The sequence below is a fragment of the Pleuronectes platessa genome, chromosome 2 (assembly GCF_947347685.1).
Source record: "Pleuronectes platessa chromosome 2, fPlePla1.1, whole genome shotgun sequence".
NCBI classification, from domain to species: domain Eukaryota; kingdom Metazoa; phylum Chordata; class Actinopteri; order Pleuronectiformes; family Pleuronectidae; genus Pleuronectes; species Pleuronectes platessa.
The window spans coordinates 608,405-635,272 of record NC_070627.1 but is presented as its reverse complement, the minus strand read 5'-3'; the positions used below and the strand labels follow the sequence as shown (position 1 = coordinate 635,272).

At 42.4% G+C, this 26,868-nt stretch overlaps 2 protein-coding genes across 8 annotated transcripts in view; both read left to right on the top strand.

Annotated features, from left to right (window-relative positions):
* LOC128450507 (NLR family CARD domain-containing protein 3-like) overlaps positions 1–26,868 on the top strand; it is a 58,975-nt gene that overhangs the window by 19,340 nt on the left and 12,767 nt on the right. For 4 of the 7 annotated variants that reach the window (XM_053434057.1, XM_053434048.1, XM_053434040.1 and 1 more), the window contains exons 2-4: positions 22,283–22,377; positions 23,542–23,727; positions 23,828–23,947. In XM_053434057.1, coding sequence (XP_053290032.1) covers positions 23,684–23,727; positions 23,828–23,947 — 164 coding nt within the window. In that variant the 5' untranslated portion in view covers positions 22,283–22,377; positions 23,542–23,683. Of the gene's footprint in view, positions 1–22,282; positions 22,378–22,653; positions 22,751–23,541; positions 23,728–23,827; positions 23,948–26,868 lie in introns of all 7 variants that reach the window. The other 3 variants (XM_053434014.1, XM_053434006.1, XM_053434023.1) reach the window with 3 other exon arrangements.
* The window catches only part of LOC128450459 (NLR family CARD domain-containing protein 3), a 56,578-nt gene continuing 32,240 nt past the window's right edge, over positions 2,531–26,868 (top strand). Inside the window, exons 1-5 of the mRNA XM_053433925.1 lie at positions 2,531–2,681; positions 3,374–3,560; positions 3,661–3,783; positions 4,236–4,438; positions 4,667–6,467. Coding sequence (XP_053289900.1) covers positions 3,517–3,560; positions 3,661–3,783; positions 4,236–4,438; positions 4,667–6,467 — 2,171 coding nt within the window. The 5' untranslated portion in view covers positions 2,531–2,681; positions 3,374–3,516. The remainder of the gene's footprint in view (positions 2,682–3,373; positions 3,561–3,660; positions 3,784–4,235; positions 4,439–4,666; positions 6,468–26,868) is intronic.

Here is a 26,868-nt window from a genome sequence, read left to right as displayed (position 1 = left end):
CGCCCCTCTCCCCCTCCCTCCCTACCTCCCTCCTTCTCCCCCCTCTCTCTCTTCTTGTTTTATTCGGTGTGTTATGAACTCAACACAGCGACTGACAATACATCTCTTCACATTACGTCTCCTCCCTCGGGGCGGACAGACACACACACACACTGTAAATCTGCTGAAGATCAAACCACAATGAAAATATATGGAAACAAACACTGAACTCACTGTGATGTGAGAACTGCAGTTACTGGGTTGTTCCATGAGGGGGCGCTGCTGCACCTCATTTGAACTTCTTCAATCCTCCTCCACTACATTTACTTTATTCAACAGATGTTTGTTTTATTTGAAGATGTTATTTTACAAAACGAAAATCTTCTATATCGTGACGTCATTTCCTTCTTTGATTTGTTTAAGTGTTTCTCAAAAGTAAAAGAAAAATACTTTTTAAAGAAGTTGATTTGAAATTATAATAATATTCTCACTACACTTAAAAAAATACAGAATTGTTTTCAGGATCAACGTTAAACAATCGAGACTTTACAAGATTCAGATGTTTTCACATTGAACAGCTCAGAACTTATCGACTGAGTGAAAATACACAGCTCACACACCAAGGCTGATTCTCTTCTAACACTCAGTGTCCGAGGAGGAGCACTTTCTGTTCTACTTCATGTTCATGTTGCTTTCACTTCAGGAAAGTTTGAAACAAGTATTTTTATGTTTGTTAAGGATCAGTTTTTTCCACTGGTAGAGAAACCTGAACATGATGGTTTTATTGACTCTGTTGTTTTACCACAGCTGCTCTTCACTCTTCATCTCTTCGGTCGTTCTCATGTTCGTAGCTACGACGTAACATCAGCTGCATTTTTAAGTCGTAATGTTGTGAGATTAAAGTCGTGATTGAGAAGAAAGTCTGAATTTATCCTCACGATGTTCCAACGTCATTGTGATATTAGGACTTTATTCTTGTGAAATTGTTTCTGTGTCTCTATGACTTTATTCTTGTGAAATTGTTTCCGTGTCTCTACGACTTTATTCTTGTGATATTACGACTTAAATTTGATTGAGTTTCGACTTCTTTATTCTCTTGGTATTACAACGTCGCTCTTGAAGTTTCTCAGATTGTTTTTGGCCCGAACACGTTGTGGTACGCAGCCGAGTCATTGGTCCGATGTTTGTCTGAACGTTTGTTGATCTCTGACGTGAACATGTTCGGTGTAAAGTGAAGACGACTCAGTTTGGAGCCGTGAGGACGAAAAGAAGCTTCTGGAAAAACGTAGAAATGTGTAACACAGAAAGTGTCGTGAATGTTCATCAGCGCACATGAATAAACCTGTTTTGTACGATACGCCGTTACAGAAGATGTTTTCATATCAGCCGCCCTCGTGGTGAACACACTTCCTGTCTCATCTGAACTCGTGGCGTGCTGTGATGCGACCGATGACATCACGACCGATGACATCACGACCGATGACATCACGACCGTGACGACGATCGTTTTTGTAAAGTCACTCTTCGGTTTGTTTTGGTGTCAAAATAAAAGCATGACGTATTCTGCATTTAAAGAAATGTAATAAACTTTATGATCTTTGTAAAACAAAGTGCAGTCATTTCTCAGATAGATAAAAAAACATTTAACACATGAAAATATAAAGTTAAAATATCTGATATTTAAATATCTTATGCAGTTTGGTGCTTTTCAACCTGAGAAATGTTATAAATGGCATTAAAATAAATATTACTATATACTATAATAACATTTTATTTAAAAGACATTTGATAAGAGGTAGAAAGTTAAAATAGAACAAGTTTAGTTGTTATAATTTAGAAACTAAAAATGTAAAACATCTAGATCAATAAAATCAATAAAACAGACGAAAAAACAAGAATTAGTTTTAACTCTGATTTTTAAACTCTGTTGTTGTCACTGCAGAAAACGTGTGAACACTAGGGGGCAGCACAGGTCAATAAAACATTAGGTCACATGGTCTGATTGGTCAAACTGTGAGGAGACTTCACTAATATATCTGACAGACAGGGGGCGCTCACGTGCTGTTCTTTATCTGAACTGTTTCATGTTTTATTTAGAGATTTTAAACTTTTTTTCTACTTTGTTAACAACCTGAGAAGTGAGAGTTTAACACAAACATTTAAAAATGGTCTGATTTGGATTCACACTCAGATTCAGGGACTTCTTCTGTTTGTTAACAAATTAACAAACAAACAGAGGAAAACATAACCTCCTTAGAGGGTTAGGGTAAGTTATAGAGTTAGAGTTCTCTCTCTCTCTCTCTCTCTCTCTCTCTCTCTCTCTCTCTCTCAACTCGTTTTATACTGTATGTGAATAAAACACTAAATCACAACTTACATGTCAAATTAATCCAATGAAAAGATGATCAAGGCTTTGGTCAAGTTTTCTGTGAAATAGAATTTACACTCACATCAGTTTTATTTCTTGTTTTCATAGAAAGTAGTTTCTATGGTGGAATTCCAGTTAATCCAGTTTAGACTTGATGGGAAAACCATGTTGTCTGCAGCCAGGTGCTCTGGCTCTTTGCTGACATGACATGTTCATCTTCATGAACTGGATGTTTTCAAGAGTGAACTGGTTCAACAGGGAGGAGGAGCCTGAGAACAGGGAAGTGTCAGACTCCATTTTCACCTGGACGAGCAGAAGGAAGGAAAGTGAGCAGGTGAGTGTGAACACAACTTTCTGAAAGTTTCACTGTCTCACTCTCACACCTGCTGTTAACATCCGTCTGCTGATCACATGACTCTAAGTTTGTCAGTTCACACCTGGTGACAGACGTCATGTGATCGGATCCCAAGATGTGAACAGCAGGTCTGGATCAAAGAGCTTCAAAGGACTAATTAACAGAGTTAACTCACAGCTTCACTTTTTATCTTCATCTGTTCATCAAGTGTTTAATAATACAACGTGTTTTCACAATCATAAGTTACAGTCACCTGAGTGTGTGTGTGTGTGTGTGTGTGTATGTGTGTGTGTGTGTGTGTGTGTGTGTCCTTGGGTGTGTTTATGAACTTGTTTGTCCTGATTCCTGTGAGCTTAGAAAAACAGGAAGTGATGCAATTCGTAGTTTGTCGACGTAAAGTGTGAGAGAGAGAGAGAGAGACAAATAATGTAACTACATCCTTCCTGAGGTTTCTGATGTGATCACTGTATTTCCTTGTATATAAGTACTCCTTTTATACTCAAATAAATACCAGTACTACAAACTATGAAGCCCTGCTTCTATTTCACAATAAAACATTTAAAAAATAAATCAATAGTTTCAGTCGCCAGAAACGCTGGAGTGCTTTTATTTTGAAATGGGTAGGCTACAGGAAGTGTTGCAAATATTTGTGTTTGTGACATTTTCAACAGATAAAGATTGAAACTGGTGTGAAAGATCATTTCACTGTGTTCTGCTGTAAACTGAGCACAGAACCAGAAGGAAATAGACCAGACCTTGAATATCTAGAAGAGCAGCGTGGCCTGAACCACAACTGAGCCGCAGCCGGTGCAACATGGACGAGGACACTTCAGAGCAAGTTGGACCCTCAACCACAAAGTAAGAGACCTGCTACAAACATGTGAAGCTCCAAACTGAATCCTCACAGAAGGAACCAGTGAATGATGTGTTCTGAATAAAAACATGTTTGTGTTTGCAGAGGTCAGGACCACAGACTGAGAGCAGAGTCTCCAGGGTCCAGCTGTCTGTCTCTGAAGAGTGACTGGTCCAAAGGAGGTCTTCCTCCAAACTTCAGTAATGAACCTGGACCCTCACCCACAGAGTAAGAGACTGTTTCTACTGGGACCTGCTCTGAAGAGGATCTAGTTTCCTCTAGTGTGGCCCCTGCATTAGGACACAGCTTCATTGAAGTTGGTGACTAATCTCTCAGAATCACTCAAAGAGCTCAGACCTCCACCAAGAACCAACACGCTCCTTATGAAACCACTTTGAAATCCACTAGAGACTCATTTGGATTTGGATCTGCACCAAATTCCACACACTGGTAAACATCAGTCCTCTGAACATGTCTGTGAAAGAGGACCCCCCCCCCCCCCCCATCTGGTTCACAGACCACAACCTTCCACCAAGTTTACTGGTAATCTGTTGTTTTTTATAATCCCACTAACGAACCAACCAACACACAAACATACTGGGTGAACAAAAAACCTCCTTGACAGAAGTGATGACAACCTGTGACTGTGACATGTGAGTTATCAGGACATGTCTTCACAGGGAGAGGAAGAGGAGTCATGTTTCTGAGGAGGAGCAGTCGTCCTGCTGTGCTTCGTGTCAGGACGTCCTGAAGGATCTAGTCTCCACCAGCTGTGGACACTGGTTCTGCAGACAGTGCATCACCTCATACTGGGACCAGTCTGGTTCTTCAGGAGACTCCTCCTGTCCCCAGTGTGGAAAAAGATCCAGACCAGGAGCTGGAGGTCAGACAGCCGGTCAGAGCAGCACTGTACATGTGTCTGCTGATGTCTTCACTTCTGACAACAGCACATGTGGTTTTATTTTGTTCCTTCATACAGCATCAACATTTAACATCGTTAGAAAAGCACAAAGTTAAAAAGCTTTTATTTTCTGTAGTTTTTCTGTATCTGATGAAAACAATCAGCAGATTCTCAGATTCTCTGTCTCTCACATTGTTTCTTGTCTTTCAGCAGATCGTGGTCTGCAGGAGGATTTAGATGAACATAAGCTCAGTGTGAGGAGGAGATGTGAACATGTGACTGAAGGAAGTGATGAAACAGGAAGTAGAACCCTCCTCAACAGGATCTACACTGAGCTCTACATCACAGAGGGACAGAGTGAAGAGGTTAATACTCAACATGAGGTGAGGCAGCTTGAGACGGCTTCCAAGATGAAGATCCTCCAGGACACTCCCATCAAGGTCCACGACATCTTTAAAGCCTCCACTGACCAGCAGAGCAGCATCAGAGTCGTCCTGACCAACGGCGTCGCTGGCGTTGGAAAAACCTTCTCGGTGCAGAAGTTCACTCTGGACTGGGCAGAGGGTTTAGAGAACCAGGATGTGGGTCTGCTGGCTGTGCTTTCGTTCAGGGAGCTGAACCTGGTGAAGGACCAGCAGCACAGTCTTCTCACGCTGCTCCATGTTTTCCATCCAGCGTTACAGAAGCTCACTGCAGAGACGCTCGCTGTCTGTAAACCTTTGTTCATCTTTGACGGCCTGGATGAAAGCAGACCTTCTCTGGACTTCAACCACAGGAAGCTTGTGTCTGAGGTCACACAGAGGTCATCAGTCAACGTGCTGCTGACAAACCTCATCCGGGGGAATCTGCTTCCCTCGGCTCTCGTCTGGATAACCTCCAGACCTGCGGCGGCCAATCAGATCCCTCCTGCATGTGTTGACAGGGTCACAGAAGTACGAGGCTTCACTGAGGTCCAGAAGGAGGAGTACTTCAGGAGGAGATTCAGTAATAAAAAGCTGTGCAGAAGAATCATCTCACACATCAAGACGTCCAGGAGCCTCCACATCATGTGTCAAATCCCAGTCTTCTGCTGGATCAGTGCTACAGTTCTGGAGCACATGTTGACCACAGACCAGAGAGGAGAGCTGCCCAAGACCCTGACTGACCTGTACTCACACTTCCTGCTGGTTCAGACAAAGAGGAAGAACAACAAGTACGGTGAGGGACATGAGACGAGTCCACAGCAGCTGACGGAGGCTGACAGGGACGTTCTCCTGAAGCTGGGGAGGCTGGCACTTAAACATCTGGAGGAAGGAAACATCATGTTCTACCAAGAAGACCTGGAGCGGTGTGGTCTTAATGTCACAGAGGCCTCGGTGTACTCAGGAGTTTGTACTGAGATCTTCAGAAGAGAGTGTGTGATCTTCCAGAAATCAGTCTACTGCTTTGTGCATCTGAGCGTTCAGGAGTTTCTGGCTGCAGTCTACATGTTCCACTGTTACACCGAGAGGAACACAGAAGAACTCAACAACTTCTTGGGAACCTATGGGGACACAGACAGTACCTTCTCCCTGGATGACCTCCTGAAGAGAACCATGGAGAAATCCCTCACCAGTACAAATGGTCATCTGGACCTGTTTGTTCGCTTCCTTCACGGCCTCAGTCTGGAGTCCAACCAGAGAGTCTTAGGAGACCTGCTGGGTCGGACAGGGAACAATCCAAATATCATCCAGAGAGTCATCAACAACCTGAAGGAGATGAAGAGTGATGACATTTCTCCTGACAGAAGCATCAACATCTTCCACTGTCTGACTGAGATGAACGACCACTCAGTTCATCAGCAGATGAAACAGTTCCTGACGTCAAAGAACAGATCAGAGGAGGAACTCTCTGAGATCCACTGCTCAGCTCTGGCCTACATGCTGCAGATGTCAGAGGAGGTTCTGGATGAGTTGGACCTGGAGAAGTTCAACACATCAGAACAGGGTCGACAGAGACTGATCCCAGCTGTGAGGAACTGCAGGAAGGCTGTGTGAGTCCAGACATGATCAATAACATGTGTGTGTGTGTGTGTGTTTGTGTGTGTGTGTGTGCGTGTGTGTGTTTGTGTGTGCGTGTGTGTGTGTGTGTGTGTGTGTGTTTGTGTGTGTGTGTGTGTGTAATAAAGTTATTATTATTATGTACATATAAGAACAACTAGATCAGATGTGGAGAGTGAAATCCAATTTGATCACTGTGCTGGAGTTTGAGGGTTCAGACATACGACCATGTGGGGTCCACGGGAGATTATTGCATATACTGTTTATATATATATATATATATATAAATAAATATAAATATATGAACCTTCCTAAGATCCAACAGTGCAAATGCAAATTCATGCAATTTTTTAACTGGTCTTAAGATTTTGATCAGGAGTGTATGTATATATGTATATATATATATATGAGCAAACAGCACAGAGTGAGGAGACGATCCCTGAATCAGTGTTTGGATGAGAATCACTGACGGTTCCTTTAAACTGAAGAAGCAGGAAATATAGTTTCTTCTTCTTTCTTGTGAAACCAGAGTTCCCACTCTGAGTTTGTCCTCCACCACCAACCAGTGCAGTGTCCGTCCCTCCAGGTTCCTGACATGTTGACTTCACAATAACATGAGGTCACTGTGACCTTTGACCTTTGACCACTGAAATCTAATCAGTTTCTCTTTGAGTCAAAATGTGAAGAAATCCTCTGAAGACAGATTTGAGATATCATGTTCAAGAGGCCATGAACATGTTCTGTGACCTTGACCTTTGACCTCTGACCACCTGAATCTAATGAGTTCCTCTGTTAGTCTGAATGAACGCTTGAACCAAATCTGAAAGGATTCTCTTGAGGAGTTTTAACAAAGAGGGGATTTACCAGGGTGAGGGTCACATGATCACGTTTTGTATGAATGTTGTGTTTTCTGATTTAATTCTCACAGATTTGATATTTTCTTTAATTACAGACTGGGTTGGTGTGAACTCAGAGAGACTCACTGTGAAGTCGTGGCCTCAGCTCTGAAGTCAGACCCCTCACATCTGAGAGAACTGGATCTGAGTGGAAGCAAGCTGCAGGATTCAGGAGTGAAGGAGCTGTGTTCTGGACTGGAGAGTCCAAACTGTCGACTGGAGACTCTGAGGTCCTTAAATCCTTCTTCACTTTTCAGACTTTCTTTCTTATTGGGTCATTATTTATTTAAATTGTCTCAGTCCTGCTCTGCTCACTGTCCCTCAGTCATCTGTCACTCACCCAGCCTGTCAGTCACGTCCACCTCATCAACTCCATTCACCTGCACTCACCTGCTCCTGATCACTAAGAAAGTGTCAGTAAATAACATGTGGACTGAGGCCGAGCACTCGTCCTCCTCAGGTTTTCAAAATAAGACACATTCTGATTGAAACACGTTGGACAGTTGATAAGTATAGAAACAAACAGGAAGTGACATCAGGAGCCATCTCTACTTTAAACAGTGTTTAATTACACAAACCTGCTCAGTGACCAACACACAGAGAAGAAGCTGATGAATGAAACAATGGTCCAACATGTCTGATCTGATATTTATCTTCAGGTCACAGACTGGACTGAGGTCAGCAGCATGTTGAGAGTCTGTGTTGACATGATGACGATCCACAACAACAGGAGGACACATTCTAATATTCATATTTCTTTATCCAGGTTGGAGGACTGCAGTCTGACAGAGATCAGCTGTTCTTCTCTGGCTTCAGCTCTGAGGTCAAACCCCTCTCATCTGAGAGAACTGGATCTGACTGACAACGACCTGCAGGACTCAGGAGTGAAGGAGCTGTGTGTTTTTCTACAGAGTCCAACCTGTCGACTGGAGACTCTGAGGTCAGTTCACTGACTGACTTTTGTAGATCTCATATCTATAAAACAGCATTTATACACAATTTATCTCATTTAATTCTACTTTAACATAATTCCTCTTCATTCATAACTTGAATTCATTCATTAATTAATCTGTAACATTTTAAATATTCAGCTACTTGTTAAAACACTGAGTTTAGTTCTGGATTTCCTAAACTGATCTGCAGGACAGAGACCGGGTCCAAATAATCTATTTGTACTGAATCAGGACTCGTTTTTAGTCCAACATGTCTGATTTCATATTTATCTTCCATGTTATGAGTCTGTGCTGACATGAATATGTGTCTGTTATTTTCACACATGAACTCAGTTTAATTTACAGTTAAGTTTTATTCTTTATACAGGTTGAGCCGCTGCAGACTGACAGAGATCAGCTGTTCTTCTCTGGCTTCAGCTCTGAGATCAAACCCCTCTCATCTGAGAGAACTGGATTTGAATCTAAACGACCTGCAGGACTCAGGAGTGAAGGAGCTGTGTGTTTTTCTACAGAGTCCAACCTGTCGACTGGAGACTCTGAGGTCAGTTCACTGACTGACTTTTGTAGATCTGATTTAATATTTATCTTCCATGTTATGAGTCTGTGCTCACATGAATATGTGTCTGTTATTTTCACACATGAACTCAGTTTAATTTACAGTTAAGTTTTATTCTTTATCCAGGTTGTTTCGCTGCAGACTGTCAGAGATCAGCTGTTCTTCTCTGGCTTCAGCTCTGAGGTCAAACCCCTCTCATCTGAGAAAACTGGATCTGAGGAACAACAACCTGCAGGTCTCAGGAGTGAAGGAGCTTCTTGATCTACAGCAGAGTTCAACCTGTCGACTGAAGACTCTGAGGTCAGTAGATGGTTGGAGTCAGTCGACGCTGCTCTCATCAGTATTTTACTAAACACAGTCAGTATCACAGATCCAGGGTCTGTGCTACCAAGCAGGATTTGTGGTTATCAGGTTAACTTCAGTTTAGTTTTTTCAGTTCTACGAAGCTCGTCCACTTCTTAACCAGGTCAATCACCATGGTAACTTCTGATGAACGGCTAACCTGCTCCAGGTTAAGTTGGAGATCAACCCGTATAGAAGCTCCGCCCACTGACCACAGTGACTCTCCACTGTTGTGTGGTGCACACTCTCCTTAAAGGGACGGATAAGGGAAGTTTAAATCAACGTCTGATTGGTTCAGTTGATCTCTAACTCACCCAGAACATCTCAATGTCTCCAGACTCATCCTGTCCCCAAAACACCAGATGACCTCAGCTTCCTGGAGACAGGTCCATGTGTGTGTCCTCAGAGACAGTGTGTGTCCTCAGAGACAGTGTGTCAGTGTGTGTCCTCTTGTCTTCCTCTCGTCTTGTTAGTAAACAACAGATTCAGATCTCGTGGCCTCGAGTTATTTATCTCGTTCACACGTTATTATGTCGTGGTCACGTGATATATTTTTACTAGATGCCACCAGGGGGCAAACTGTCCATGTCTGTGATTGGTCACACACTGTAAACCCCGCCCCTTTGATGCTCCCGCTCAGATCTCGATGAGGAAAACCTGAGTTAACTTAACGAGTTGATAACCAACGTCATGTGACCACTTAGCCTGACTGTGTCTGTCAGGTTCAGTTGAGCTGATCTCAGAAAGATCTCCTGGACATGTTGAAGTGTCTTCATAGTTCAGGCCTCAGTGTTTCCTCAGTGAAGCTGTGAGAGGACAATGAGGACAGACGTCAGGATTGGACAGAGACACAGAGAGACAACAGTCGGCCAATCAGACGAGCCACAAGCTGCTTGGGATCATGTGACTGAGTTGACGTGAAGACGACAGTTGTTGTTGTTTTCATGTGAACAGGAAGTGAAGCTGGACCACAGCTGACAGCCTCACACGAGGGACAGAGACGGTGTCGTCTTCATCTGATCTGAGACACTTTGTCCTCTCACTTCATCAGTGAAGAACTGATCTGGTGGATCTTTGTCACAGCTCTGAGATCAGTGGGACTGAAGCCTCTCCTCATCACATGGTAACCAGGAGCTCTTTATACAGAGCAGAACCTCTGCTGAGGTCCATCTGTCTCCTCTGGTCCCAGTTTGTCAGAAGCAGATGTTCATCAACACACAGTGAAACATGGCTTCACCTGTAACAGCAGTAAATCCACCTCTCAGGTGTCCACTCTGCACTTTGACATGCAGAGGACACACACTGAGCTCTTAGCGTGTTCATTCCAACACGTGAACATGAAGCAGAGAGGAAGCTGCTCCACCTCTGAACAGGACTGAAGTCCCTGCTGCTCTTTCTACTGGATGAGCTGCATCACTGACTCACAGCTGATGAAGTGAGTCTCTGTGACACTGATGTCTTCTTCTCTCAACAGGTGGGGGTGGTCTTAGTGGAGGTGAGTGTGAAGAGGACAGTGTGTGTGGACGGAGGCTGAGCTGTGTCCTGAGGATCCAGAGGCTGAAGCAGCAGCAGCTTGTGTGTAGTCTCCAATCTACACAACCCCTAATCTGCATGTGTTTGTGAGATGAAGCCAGAGCACCTGGAGAAAACACGGAGAGAACATGCAGACTCCACACAGGAAGACCCCATCTGAACCGGATTCAAACCAGCAACCTTCTTGCCCCGATTGTGTTTATTCACATGAAGAATGTGTTTATTGAAATGACACAACACAAGCAGAATATATAAACCCTCTATAAAGAGTCACATACAGTGTGTTTAAGTTTGTCTTTATTATTGTCCACCTTTGTCCCTCAGTGTGTCTCCATGTGTGTAGAACCACATTCTGTGTATATGTTTGTTTATGATCTTAAAGTTCCTGGATTCACGTCACAAATTAATTTAGTTCAACACAAAGTTCAACACATTGAAATCACTTTGAGTTTAAAATCAGAGTTTTGTCTTTGACACAAAAGATCAAAACTCTGGACTTAAAAATGGGACGTTTTCATTTCTGCATCAGGTGCAGAGCGGTGGTGGCTTTTCTACTTTTGACCCACAGGTGGCGCTGCAGTATAACAGCAGCACATCCCAGTCAAAGCCTTTATATTCAGTCTATGAGTCAAACACATGGATCATTTCCTCTGTGACAAACCAGATGTAACGAGAAGAAAAACATCTCAGAGAGAAAAGTTCTGTTTCTACTTTCGGGGGAAATTGTGACACAAGTTAACCTGGGCGTGTTCCCTGAAACAATAACCCATGGTAAGATGTGCACAGGCTTCACAGTCACCAGAACATAGCGGTGACACGTATCATCAGACTGATCAGTGTTAATATACTCAAATCTTTTTCAATGTGGACCACAGCAGATCGATTCCCGTGGTGGAATTCTTTCACATTTATATTTAGTCTGAAGATGACACTGACACAAAAGGCACTTTATTTTGAATGATGATGTTTCATGAAGCGTCCTCAATTTCCTGTATCACCACACCACATTGTTTGTTAAAATACAAAAAAATGTAAATAGTTTTATTATTATTATTTATCACTATTATAATTTGCCAGAGTTTTCATAGTTACACAGGGAACTTTATTTACTCCTTCGACTGACACAGCTCCAACAAAGCACGCAGCCATCTGACTGAAGAGAAGAAATACACAACACGTTGTTTGACAATGGAGACGTTAAGTTAGTTTTCCAGGTTTGCCTCGACACACATGTGTCATGTTGACAACACACTCGACACACAAGATCGTCTGTTGATTTCACACAGATAAACAACACTTGCATTAAGGAAACTGTGACAAACAAACACACCCGTTCTGTGATGAGCGGTTGTTTTCATTCTCCGATGAATGAACCTGATCATCGACAACAACGAGAACATCTTTTAAAATCCCGTCCGCTGACTTCAACCAGCAGCGACAGGAGGACACGTGCAGCTCCACACGTCCATTAGAAGCACGTTCACCAACTGGACTCATGAAAACACCGCTCGAGCTTCCTCCTTGTTGATGTGAGGGATGTTTACATGTACCTGTTGTTTGGTGTGTGTGCGTTGTAATGATCACCAGCGACAAACAGAAGCACTTTGCGTGGAGCTGGTGACGCGTGTGTGTTCTTCAATGCTCCCTGTGTCTCCTATGAAGAGGAGCATCAGATTGTGAAGCCTGGTATTAAGTTTACAGTTTATTCTGTGTTCGGACTTTCACCAGATGACATGGAAGTTAACTTAAAGCACATCTGGTGACATACATCTGACAAATCAAAGAACGAGACATTTATCTGACGCGTAATGTGTTCATCATCAGGCCAGAAGCAGAGTTTTTAACAGACCAACAAATTTATAGACTCAGGAAACTCGTGTTGAGAGTAAAAGGTCAAATGATCCCTGATGATGATGAGTTTTAAAAAGTCCTTTTACTCTTCTCTTTTACTGACCTGTTTACTGACTGTTTTTCTCTTTCTTTTATCCATGTGTGATTTTAAAATCAGCACTTTAAATGTGAACGGAGCCAGAGCTGATTTTAAAAGAGCGGCTGTTTTTAAACTCATGGATATTAACAGAATTGATATTATGTTTTTACAAGAAACCCACAGCACTGAAGACAATGAGTGTGACTGGAGGAGGGCTTTCAATGGGGAAGTGATTTTAAATGTCTATGCTCCACGAATAGGGTGGACAGGATGGAACTTTTAAACATTTTAGATGACACTGTTCATACCTGTAGTGGTGATGATTTTATGTTTTTAGGAGGTGATTTTAACTGCACAGGAAATCCCACTTTAGAAAGGAATCACTTAGAACCACATCCTGCATCAGGTCTCAGAATGGACCAACTGACCGAGGCACATGACCTGTCTGATGTGTGGAGGCTTTTTAACAGTAATCACAGACAATACACCTGGAGCCATGCCAGAGACAATGTGTTATCCCTGGCTAGACTGGATCGACTCTATTGTTTTAAACACCATTTAAATATTTTAAAAAGGTGTTTTATTCAGCCGGAGGGTTTTACTGATCATTGTTTAGTCTCTTGCTCTGTTTTTATTAGAAATGTTAGTTTAAAGAGCGCCTACTGGCATTTTAACACAGCTCTTTTAAACGACCAGGCTTTTAGAAATGCTTTTAAGTTGTTTTGGTTTTCCCACAGAGAGAGCAGGTCGGCCTTCAGCAGCATTCAGCAGTGGTGGGACATCGGAAAAACACATTAGACACAGAAGTATATCATGATGTCACTTCCTTGCAATTCCAAACCACTGCCTGTCAAATGACCGGGAAATAGTCAGGAACATGTGAGGAACACGTCAGGAACACGTCAGGAACACGTGGTTGAGTTCATGTATGGAACCAGCTTCAGTGTTGTTCTGGTGAACACTGTACAGTTACTGGTCTCTACAGTAAACCCACAGCTCCAGGCAGTAATCCTGTGTAAACACGACTTCATGATAAACACGACTCGGCCTCTTTGTTTGTTTCAGTGTGGGTTTTATTTATTAGAACATGAATGTAAAGAAAACAGAATCAGGAACACGCTGACACACTGAGCTCTCGTCTTCACAGGAAGCACAAATGAAACGATGGAGAACATCAGCAGGAAAGATCTGGTCCTAATGGACTTTTCATGTTCAAGTGCAGTAAAGAATTCAGAACTCGTTTAGTTCGGCGATTGGTTGGTGAGTGTGTGCGTTTCTCTTGTGTTTGTGTAAGTGTGTGTTTGCTGTACAGGTTCATGTGTGTCTTGGAATGAGAGCTTCATTAAATGGTTGATTCTTCTCTGTGTTCGGTGTCGACTCGTGTAGCGTCGCTGAAAACCTTCGTCTCTGCTCCGAGGGTCTGATTCACGTCACGTCCGTCCTCTGGTTGTTTTCACGTCCAAACAGGAAGTGAAACATGTTTAGTGACGTGAATCTGTGATATTAAGAATCATAGATTATAAACAAAGATGATGACACATCTCCACTTCCTCCAGAAATGAACACAAAATATTTTGAATACAAACGCTGCCATCTTGTGGTTAAAACATAATTTGCAGTCATTCGTGATCGTGGTGCTGATGATACATCAGCTCGACCAATCAGAAGCCGGTCTCAGCTGTCATCACTACGTCTCAGCCTGTCTTTATATGATCGTGTCACGATTGACAGATGAAATCGCCTTGTGATTGGTCGAGTGTAGATTTAGGCGGGACTTTAAAATCACGCCTCTACTCCACGATCACTGCTGCACAAGTGATGTCATCACCACAAGATGGCAGCGTTTGTATTTGAGATACTTGGCTTCGTTTTTATGAGAACAGCAGGAAGTGGAGATGTGTCGTCCATCTTTATTTACATCTTTATCTATGTCGGCATCATTTCCACGTCATGTGACACATGGTTGATAATTTAGTTGTTGATGTTGTGATCGTTATGTCTGGTTTGATTTGAGGGAGTACACCAGAGTACACGTGTACTACATGTACGTGTACTGAGTGAAGTATCTGGAAGTTTGTTTCTTTGTTTTGTTTCAGTAGAAATTTGTTTGTATGTTTTGTTCTTGTTTTATAAACGCAGGCGTGTGATTGGTCGTGGTTGTGTCCGCAGCGTGAATCAGACCCGGTGTCGACTGTAGCCCTTTGATTTCAGCTTCACGTGCACGAGCACCAGCGCAGCTTCACGTGCACGAGCACCAGCACAGCTTCACGTGCACGAGCACCAGCGCAGCGTGCACGTGAGCCCACGCACGTGAGCCGAACCACACAGAGACGCTTTTGCATAGACATCAATTCAAATCACACTCATGCAAATAGACGGAGGACACGTGGACGAGGGACAGGAAGTAAAAAAAAGACAAGAGGTGAGTGTGAAGAGGACGGATGAGTGATCGGTTCCTCGAGGTTTATAAAAATAAATACGTTTGTTTAATATTGAACATTTTTCTCTGAATGATTTTGAACCAACGGACGAAACGAAGACGACGTGAAAGTTTCTGAAAACACAGCCTGTGTGTGTCTGTGTGTGTGTGTGTCTGTGTGTGTGTTTGTGTCTGCGTGTGTGTGTGTGTGTGTGTCTGTGTGTGTGTCTGTGTGTGTGTGTGTGTGTGTGTGTCTGTGTGTGTGTGTCTGTGTGTGTGTGTGTGTGTGTTTGTGTGTGTGTGTCTTTGTGTGTGTGTGTGTGTGTGTGTGTGTGTGTGTGTCTGTGTGTGTGTATGTGTGTGTGTATGTGTGTGTGTGTGTGTGTCAGTAAAATGTTCTGAGCATCAGGTCGATTAATAAACAAACAGTAAACATCTGTCACGTGATTAAACGCTTCGGCCACAGAACTACAACAAGTAGATAAACACGTCTGATTCTCCATCGGTCACAGGAAACAGCAGTGAGGGACCCATGTCACATGATCAGTCACATGATCAGTCACATGATCAGTCACATGGTCAGTCACATGATCAGCTCCATAACAGTGAAGCCAACGCCTCTTGATCGCCCTCTGGTGGCTGGCTGCAGTATAAATGAAATCCATGTTTTAATAATTTTTCTCAAAGATAATTTCAGGTCGTTCTTCTCTCTCTGATGTTTGTGGTCAGATCTGACGAGGTCATGGTTAGATCATCACATGACATGGTCACTTCCTCTGCGCAGACAGGAAGTGGATCTACTTGATTCTAGTTCTGCGGCTGAAGGTGGAGACGACGAGTTCCCGCTCAGAAAGTGTGTGTTTGTGTTAAAACGTCCAGTTTGAACTCACAAGTGAAAACACAACTCTTCTATCTAACACAACATCTGGTTATTAGCATCAATGATACAGGTTATTAATCTTTGTTCACACAACTAAAAAAAACAAGTTCAGTTTTACAGTATTTACCTGCAGCCATGTTGGAAAAGTTTGTTTCTAAAACTGTAAATGTAATACTCCTTTAATAAGTTAAACAAATAATTTAAACAACACATTTGAAATTAAGAACTGAGAATGAAAACAAAAACAGACTGTTAACACAGAAAGAGAACTTTTAAAATCTGTTGTATGTTTTAAAAAACTCTTTACAACAAACTAAAGAAATCAAAAAGAGACAGGAAGCAGACAGGAAGTAGTTTTATACAAGTCGACATCATTGAATACAAAAGCCGAGTCGTTCAGCTCAGTGTTAGTGACCAGTGATATAAACTCTCTGAGGGAATATTTCATATTAGTCAATAAATATGTGAGGACACAGTAGAATAAAGGAGAAAAGCTGAAAAGTCTTTATGGCTTTTAGAGGCTTCGTGGCCCAAATCACCTGGAACCTCAGAATCATCAGATCGTGAGACGAGGGCAGCGTCACAAAGAAAGAGTTCAGTGAGACGTGGGAACTGGGATCAGTGGAACACTGGGATGTGAAGGAAGAGGAAGCTGGGATTCTACTGAGTTAGATTTGTCTCATTAAATCAAACAGAGAGTTTGTGTCTCTAAATGAAAACAACACACAACTTGAATCACCTTAAAGATTAAAACACTAAAGTCAAACTTTATGTAACAACACATTTTATCTCCTAAATGTATATTTTCCCTGTTGAATAAATCACAGGAAGGTTTCAGAAATGTGTTCATGCTCTAATGCTCAGCGTCCTCTCCTCAGCCTCTGTCTCAAACACTGTCTCTTCAACACCCCCCCCCCCCCCCCGATAGTCTGCTCTGATTGGTCAGCAGATTTTCCCACGTGTGCATTAAAATGTGTTGAGCACAGAACAACAGTAAACGTCTTCACATCCGTCTCTTCTGTTTCTAAAAGCCTTCATCCTGAGTCTCTGAGGTTTGTTGGTTTCAGATGAGTCAGAGTTCAGGTCCTTTAGAACCCTGCAGGGTTTCTGAGGCCGATATCTGAGAGTTTAACAAAGAAAACGTGAAACCACTGATTGTTTTAAGACCAGATTTTAACTGTTGGGTCATTTTACAGTTAAAAATAAACCTGAATGCTTCCATCGCTTAAATCTTTGGTTTCTCGACATTTCCTAGTTTCATTGTTTTCTGGCTGACGAGCAGGTCGGGCTCATCTTCTGCTGCTTCACAATAAAAGCTTCCACCAGGAACCCAGAGGGAGGCTTTTATTGTGAAAGGATTGCTCTCTGAGTAAGAGGAGCTGCTCTTCAACAACAAACCAACCACATGTGATCTCTGAGCTGTTCGGTCGGATCAGTCACTCTGAGCCGGAAACAGCATCACCTGGTGAAACAGCCTCACTTCCTGCACCCCCATCACATTGAGACTCTATCAGAGACAAACGTCTTCCAGTGATCCCACTTCCACAGAGACACGAGACAAATGGAAGAAAGGGACAAAGACAAGTGAGAGAGTGAGAAAGTGCACCAGAGAGTGATGGAGAAACAGAAGGGAAATGAAACTGCCCTCAGTCTGAGACCAGATACCTCAGTGACGTTTCCTCTCCTCTTCAGTACGGAGCAAACTTCTGTCTCTCCGGCTTCTTCATCCCGTTGGCTGAGGAGGAGATCTTCGCCGTGTAGGACGCCAGGGCCGCCACCGCATGAGCCTGCACCGGGACGGCTGCCGACGCTGCCGTCTGCATTGAGCCTGGTAACAAGGGACCCCCGATGGCTGAGGCAGGAGGGCTGGAGAGGGCCAGGTAGGGGATGGACTTCACTCCCAGGAGGCTGGAGAGGGGGAAGGCGTAGGGAGACCCCAGGAGGGGAGCGGGGGGCATCGCGGCGCCCATCGCTGCCAGGGGGGAGGAGGAGGAGGACGAGGCGGGGGGGGCGGGCTGGGTGAAGCTCATGGTCAGGTCAACGGGAGACGGCATGGAGGAGGACTGGGCGGTGGATTTGGCGGTCTCTAAACTGGAGGGAGGGAGGGAGGGAGGGAGGGAGGGAGGAAGGAGGGAGGGAGGGAGGGAGGAAGAGGAGGAAGAATGAAGGAAGGGAGGGAGGGAGGGAGGGAGGGAGGGAGGGAGGGAGGAAGGAAGGATCGGAGGGTGGAGGGAGGGGAGAGCGGTATGGGGGGGGGGTGGATGGAGAAGGGTTAGAGGGTTAAACCAAAGACATGTTAAAAAAATCAAAAACTAAATCATAGAGAAAAACAAAGAGGATTTTAGAATCAAAATGAAAGAAGTGAAATCATAAAACCAAGTTTTACTGGAGGCTGCAACAGATTATTGTCGGGGGGGGCGCTGTACGGATGGGGGGGGGGGGGTACTGTGTAAGTTGGGGTGAAGGCTGGGGGGGGGGGCTGAGGGAGGAGGGGACACAACCATCGTACAGACGTTAGGATGAATGTTTGTCAGAGATGATGAAGATGAAGAAGAAGAAGAAGAAGCATAAACAAACATCTTCATACGTCACAGTCTGTTGATCACATGTAGAAATAAATATGTTTATAACCTTTTTATCATCAAATGAATCAGCTGTCAGATGAACTGAGAACAGAACAAGTAGAAGAAGTGTCCCAGTCTGTGTTGTGGTGGAGAAATGTTGGTGTGGTGAAACAAAGGACTGGGAACACTGGGCAGAAGAGTCTTGAACCCAGAGGCTGATGGTGGTGGGACGATGGTTGGGATCAAACACTGAGAAACAAAGAAGCTCAACGTGTGGGAGACGGAACAAATCCAACTGGTGACCGATCTTCTCACCATCAAGTGGCTTTGATCTGCAGCAGCTGGTGGAGTTCAAACCAGTTTGTAAACTCACCATGAAGTTACCAGGTACTGGGCCATACGGTGGCCCTGAGAGCTCAACCTGGAGAGGCGGTGGTCTAGTGGCAGAAACTTCGACTATGGGCAGAGAAGGTCTCTGGTTCGAATCTTTGTGTGTATTTGATTTACCTTAGAAACTCTGTACCACCTGTATCTATGACTGTATCCTCCCCCCTCGCCCCTCTCCCCCTCCCTCCCTACCTCCCTCCTTCTCCCCCCTCTCTCTCTTCTTGTTTTATTCGGTGTCTTATGAACTCAACACAGCGACTGACAATACATCTCTTCACATTACGTCTCCTCCCTCGGGGCGGACAGACACACACACACACACTGTAAATCTGCTGAAGATCAAACCACAATGAAAATATATGGAAACAAACACTGAACTCACTGTGATGTGATAACTGCAGTTACTGGGTTGTTCCATGAGGGGGCGCTGCTGCACCTCATTTGAACTTCTTCAACCCTCCTCCACTACATTTACTTTATTCAACAGATGTTTGTTTTATTTGAAGATGTTATTTTACAAAACGAAAATCTTCTATATCATGACGTCATTTCCTTCTTTGATTTGTTTAAGTGTTTCTCAAAAGTAAAAGAAAAATACTTTTTAAAGAAGTTGATTTGAAATTATAATAATATTCTCACTACACTTAAAAAAATACAGAATTGTTTTCAGGATCAACGTTAAACAATCGAGACTTTACAAGATTCAGATGTTTTCACATTGAACAGCTCAGAACTTATCGACTGAGTGAAAATACACAGCTCACACACCAAGGCTGATTCTCTTCTAACACTCAGTGTCCGAGGAGGAGCACTTTCTGTTCTACTTCATGTTCATGTTGCTTTCACTTCAGGAAAGTTTTAAACAAGTATTTTAATGTTTGTTAAGGATCAGTTTTTTCCACTGGTAGAGAAACCTGAACATGATGGTTTTATTGACTCTGTTGTTTTACCACAGCTGCTGTTCACTCTTCATCTCTTCGCTCGTTCTCATGTTCGTAGCTACGACGTAACATCAGCTGCATTTTTAAGTCGTAATGTTGTGGGATTAAAGTCGTGATTGAGAAGAAAGTCTGAATTTATCCTCACGATATTCCAACGTCATTGTGATATTACGACTTTATTCTTGTGAAATTGTTTCTGTGTCTCTACGACTTTATTCTTGTGATATTACGACTTAAATTTGATTGAGTTTCGACTTCTTTATTCTCTTGGTATTACAACGTCGCTCTTGAAGTTTCTCAGATTGTTTTTGGCCCGAACACGTTGTGGTACGCAGCCGAGTCATTTGTCCGATGTTTGTCTGAACGTTTGTTGATCACTGACATGAACATGTTCGGTGTAAAGTGAAGACGACTCAGTTTGGAGCCGTGAGGACGAAAAGAAGCTTCTGGAAAAACGTAGAAATGTCTAACACAGAAAGTGTCGTGAATGTTCATCAGCGCACATGAATAAACCCGTTTTGTACGAGACGCCGTTACAGAAGATGTTTTCATATCAGCCGCCCTCGTGGTGAACAGACTTCCTGTCTCATCTGAACTCGTGGCGTGCTGTGATGCGACCGATGACATCACGACCGATGACATCACGACCGATGACATCACGACCGTGACGACGATCGTTTTTGTAAAGTCACTCTTCGGTTTGTTTTGGTGTCAAAATAAAAGCATGACGTATTCTGCATTTAAAGAAATGTAATAAACTTTATGATCTTTGTAAAACAAAGTGCAGTCATTTCTCAGATAGATAAAAAAACATTTAACACATGAAAATATAAAGTTAAAATATCTGATATTTAAATATCTTATTCAGTTTGGTGCTTTTCAACCTGAGACATTTTTTAAATGGAATTAAAATAAATATTACTATGAACTATAATAACATTTTATTTAAAAGACATTTGATAAGAAGTAGAAAGTTAAAATAGAACAAGTTTAGTTGCTATAATTTAGCAACTAACAATGTAAAACATCTAGATCAATAAAATCAATAAAACAGACGAAAAAACAAGAATTATTTTTAACTCTGATTTTTAAACTCTGTCTGTGAACACAAGGGGGCAGCACAGGTAAATAAAACATTAGGTCACATGGTCTGATTGGTCAAACTGTGAGGAGACTTCACTAATATATCTGACAGACAGGGGGCGCTCACGTGCTGTTATTTATCTGAACTGTTTCATGTTTTATTTAGAGATTTTAAACTTCTCTTCTACTTTGTTAACAACCTGAGAAGTGAGAGTTTAACACAAACATTTAAAAATGGTCTGATTTGGATTCACACTCAGATTCAGGGACTTCTTCTGTTTGTAAACAAACCAACAAACAAACAGAGGAAAACATAACCTCCTTAGAGGGTTAGGGTAAGTTATAGAGTTAGTTATCTCTCTCTCTCTCTCTTTCTCTCTGTCTCTCTCTCTCTCTCTCTCTCTCTCTCTCTCTCTCAACTTGTTTTATACTGTATGTGAATAAAACACTAAATCACAACTTACATGTCAAATAAATCCAATGAAAAGATGATCAAGGCTTTGGTCAAGTTTTCTGTGAAATAGAATTTACACTCACATCAGTTTTATTTCTTGTTTTCATAGAAAGTAGTTTCTATGGTGGAATTCCAGTTTATCCAGTTTAGACTTGATGGGAAAACCATGTAGTCTGCAGCCAGGTGCTCTGGCTCTTTGCTGACACCTTGTGGTCAAACACTGGTACTGTTTCTACTTGGATCATTTCACACATCGAACACTTGTCTAGTCAGAGAAAAGAAGGGGATGCTAATCTCAGCAGTTATTGAAATACACAACGGTCAAATGATGCAACACAATGCAGCTGTATTTCTATAGATCTATAATCCACACTGTGACTGGACTGTATGAATGTGACCTGACGTGGCAGAGTTCTGCAGATGGAGTCACACATTCAGCTCCAACACCAAATATAACAACCTTCAACTCACAGGAGGAAACATGGGTTTGAGCTCAGGCTTCATTTGATGGAGTTGGGCCGTTTGGGAGTTTTCCACATTTTAACAAACTATTGACGAATCAGACCGATCTCAAGGAAACACGTCTTCATCGAGTTCACATGATGAAGACGTGTTTGACTCCAGAGTTTCTGAGGCTCATTTAAACATCATGATGAATCTCATTGTACGGCTCAGTCCCAGTAGACGCTCCCAGTCAGGACTCAGTGTTAAAGTGAAGATCTGGATTCATGATCCCACAACGTCCATTACTCATTAAATACATGATATTAAGTTTGTTATCAACATCATAACATCACAATAAAACATGAACTGTGAACCAGTTAATCTTCATGGGTATGAACTGGACTTTGAACTGGGTGGGTTCAAGAGTGAACTGGTTCAATTGGGAGGAAGAGGAGCCTGAGAACAGGGAGCGGTCAGACTCCATTTTCACCTGGACGAGCAGAAGGAAGGAAAGTGAGCAGGTGAGTGTGAACACAACTTTCTGAAAGTTTCACTGTCTCACTCTCACACCTGCTGTTAACATCCGTCTACTGATCACATGACTCTAAGTTTGTCAGTTCACACCTGGTGACAGACGTCATGTGATCGGATCCCAGAGACAGATGTGAACAGCAGGTCTGGATCAAAGAGCCTTCAAAGGACTAATTAACAGAGTTAACTCACAGCTTCACTTTTTATCTTCATCTGTTCATCAAGTGTTTAATAACACAACGTGTTTTCAAAATCATACGTTACAGCAGTGGTCACCAACCAGTGGAGAGTCTTCACCGTGGATCCCAGTAAAGCTCTGGACTCACTGGCTGAGGTGTGAGGAACATCGACCTGCAGAGCCAGGTACACACACACATACACACACACAAACACACACACACACACTTCATACTGGTTTTGTGTGAGTTTTAAAGTGAATATAAAGTTGAAGACTTGTGTTTGACCTTCATTTGGGCACAAAGCCATAGAACTGAGTGGAGACACAGAGTGCTGCTTCAAGCTGTGACTGATGTGCTCTCAGTGTTACTGTCTATAAAGTTCTGTGATTCAAATCCAGGCTTTATGACGTGAACATGATACTAGATGTTGAGTTTCTTCTCTTAGTGGCCGGGGGTTGAAGGACACATGAACTTTTACAAGCTTGTATTAATTCACTTTAATGTAGTTGATTGGTTTGAGTGGAGATCAGGAAATAAAAATATTACGGCTCTGCAGGTTTATTGGTGGATTTACAAATGACATAAACCAATATTACATGAAGGGGAACTTTATGATGGTAATTGTAAATAGTCCACCTCAACACCGTTATTGGCTGGTACCCTAAAAAATATATTCATATTATTAATTTAATATATTCTCAATGAAACATCTCTTCTCTTAGTGACAGGGGTTTTAATATAACTCAAGCCTTCCTGAGGTTTCTGATGTGATCACTGTATTTCGTTGTATGTAAGAAGTCCTGTGTACTCAAATAAATACCAGTACTACAAACTATGAAGCCCAGCATCAATTTCACAATAAAAACATTAAAAAAATGAATAAATTGATTCAGGCGACAGAAACGCTGGAGTGCTTTTATTTTGAAATGGGTAGGCTACAGTAAGTGTTGCGAATATTTGTGACGTTTTCAACAGATAAACATTGAAACTGGTGTGAAAGATCATTTCACTGTGATCTGCTGTAAACTGAGCGCAGAACCAGAGGAAATAGACCAGACCTTGAATATCTAGAAGAGCAGCGTGGCCTGAACCACAACTGAGCCGCAGCCGGTGCAACATGGACGAGGACACTTCAGAGCAAGTTGGACCCTCAACCACAAAGTAAGAGACCTGCCACAAACATGTGAAGCTCCAAACTGAATCCTCACAGAATGAACCAGTGAATGATGTGTTCTGAATAAAAACATGTTTGTGTTTGCAGAGGTCAGGACCACAGACTGAGAGCAGAGTCTCCAGGGTCCAGCTGTCTGTTTCTGAAGAGTGACTGGTCCATGGGACCTCCTCCAAACTTCAGTAATGAACCTGGACCCTCACACACAGAGTAAGAGACTGTTTCTACTGTGACCTGCTCTGAAGAGGATCTAGTTTCCTCTAGTGTGGCCCCTGCATTAGGACACAGCTTCATTGAAGTTGGTGACTAATCTCTCAGAATCACTCAAAGAGCTCAGACCTCCACCAAGAACCAACACGCTCCTTATGAAACCACTTTGAAATCCACTAGAGACTGTCGTAGCAAGGCTTTTAAACTTGAACTCGCCTCCGGCGATTGGACAAGCGTGTTTGTTGATCCAGGATTTGAGAAGGAATAATTAGACACTTATACATGAAGTTCTGGAAATTGAACATTTATTGTATTCACTGAAATACTTACAGAGAGTCTCTGGGGTTCTGCCGGACACGTCACCAGGTTCACTGGATCATGTCGAGAAGAAGCCCAGTTCAATCCTAAGTCCACAGTATATATAATCAGACACAGGGTGGGCACAGAGGCGGTTCTTTTTCTTTGAGGGAATTCATCTGGCCAGTTATTGGCCAGATGTACACTGTTTCCTCAAAGTGCAGTTTTTTGCAAGCACATCACTTTCAACTGACCAGGTGTCCCACCACTGTGGCCTTGGCAAACAGGGAGCCTGCTACAGTGGAGAGACCCAGCAGATTAAACATTTCAGGAGGATTTCATATCTTTTTCTCACCATATTTCATGAAGCACCTTATTGTATTAGTTCTGGCACGTCCTCTCTCTTTTCTGAGCATCCGTGCTTTCATTATTTCAAATCTCAAGATGAATTTCCATCACACACTTTTCTCCGAATTGTATTTTGGGTCAGATTGACATTCAGGTTGACACCTGCTCTTTCTGTGGTCGTGCTCTGGGCCTGACCCTGCGTCTGAGTCAAAAAGATTATACATCATTCTAACTAAAAGTAACTGTTGTAGCATTATTGATTATATGGATTATACAGCTAATATTTGTTCACAGGATATAGGTAAAATATAATCACAAGATACAGAGAAACATAGATATCTCAACAATCCCTCTGTTGACATGTGTTAATCACATGTCACTAAAATCAGGGTAAGGCTCCCAGCATTTCATCGGGCTATTGCATGAAGTATTAAGTTTAGGGGTTCTAACGACTGTTAGGGCTCCTGTGAGAGATATTGTGTCGGGAAAGTCAAAACCGTGTCCTGTAAGGGTCCATACATCACCATTTGGGGTTATGTCACTAATCATAATTGAGCATCAACTTATTGGGGAAGTCCGAAAGCAGGGGTCAGAACGACTGAGGGGACAGTCTGTAACGCAAGAGCAAAGGCATGGTCAATATCTGGTAAGTTGTCACCATCTGGGCAGAAATCATAAGAAACGCAGTCTCTTATGTCCCTTGTCTCCTCAGAGTGAGCTAGCAGGGGCAGTTGTAATGCACGTTCAGTGTCATTCTTTTGTATCACAGAGTCTATGACACGGCTGCACAGGGCTCGAATGCAGGGAACACAACAACATCCGCAGATGGCGAACAGGGCTATGAACACTGCGACAGATAGTATGAAGGCCGAGACCAGTTTAGACCATTTGCCAAAGAATTAAGTCCTAAAATCATCCCATGGTTTCACGCCAGAGTGTTCCTTCATTTCCACAGAGAGTGAACGCAGTCCATGGAGTGCTTTAGATGAGGTACCGTCTGGGGCTGTGTTGTTAGGGATGAACGTACAACATTGTGCACCTATCATAGCACATACACCCCCTCTCTCTGCTAAAAGGAAATCAACTGCTACACGATTTTGAAATGACATGAAGGAGGTGGCAGACAGCTGTTCGTGTACCGCTGATACTGCGTCTCTGGTGAAATTGGACAAGCGTTGGATGTTATAGTGGAGATAGTTGATTGGGAGTAACTGGGAACATAGCACTAATGATAGGCATGCTCTCAAATCCTGCTGCAATGTTATTTGCCAGTTTATACTCATCTGGGACCCCCTTGGGAATTCCTATAGCATCCATGTACACCGGACTACTGGAGAATGCATCAACTGATCTGCGTGCCCTAGGGATGGCAGTTGGAGTCGGGGGGGACGTGGTGGAGCTTGGGGTTAGTTTCTTTTCGAACCATAGTAGAGGAAAAGCTATCACTAAAGGGATTAAGGTCAAAAACAGTACGGTCCCCCTAAACCAGTATAACCCAGGGTGTCTGAAAGGATGCCAAGGTCTTTGCCTTGGTTCCATTTTTCCTTATTATTTAATTAAAACACATGCATGATATTGTGGATTTATTTCAGAGAGAAAATAAAACAGAAGAAACAAAATTAAACTCTAACACTGTTGACTCTGTTAAATGATTAAAATGAACAGAAAAATTGAACACAAAAGCTAAAAATAAAACTCTAATACTGTGGACTCTGTTAAATGATTAAAATAATTAGAATAGGAAATAAAAGTAAAAAACTCCGTCGTCGGTTCACAGGTCCCGCCGAGAAGGTCTTTATCAGTGTGTGAGAGGAGGTGTGGTGTAGCTCTGAGAGGTTACTAGTGTTGTGCAATAGTAGGAGTAGAATTGACGTTGGCTAATTATTAATAATCATGAAATATGATTATTAAAATAACAATTATTTCTTAAAAATAATCAAAAATGATAAAGCTATTAATTAAGAAATGTAACACATTTAATTAGAAATGATACGGTTATCCATTAATAATAGTTAAAATAATTAATGAAAACAATAAAATTATCAATTAAGAATACAAATCTGTAATCATTGCTTATTGTCGCGGGGCACCACCCTGGTTACAGGGACCAACGATACAATCTATAAATATCAGTCTCATAATGATAAATGTCAAATCAATAATCTCAATATTTAATATTAATAATTATTTAATTAACAGTGAAGGCTTCTAAGTTCGAGCACAGGCAATCATAATCCAGCTGTAATCACATACATATGCACAAATAATCACAGACT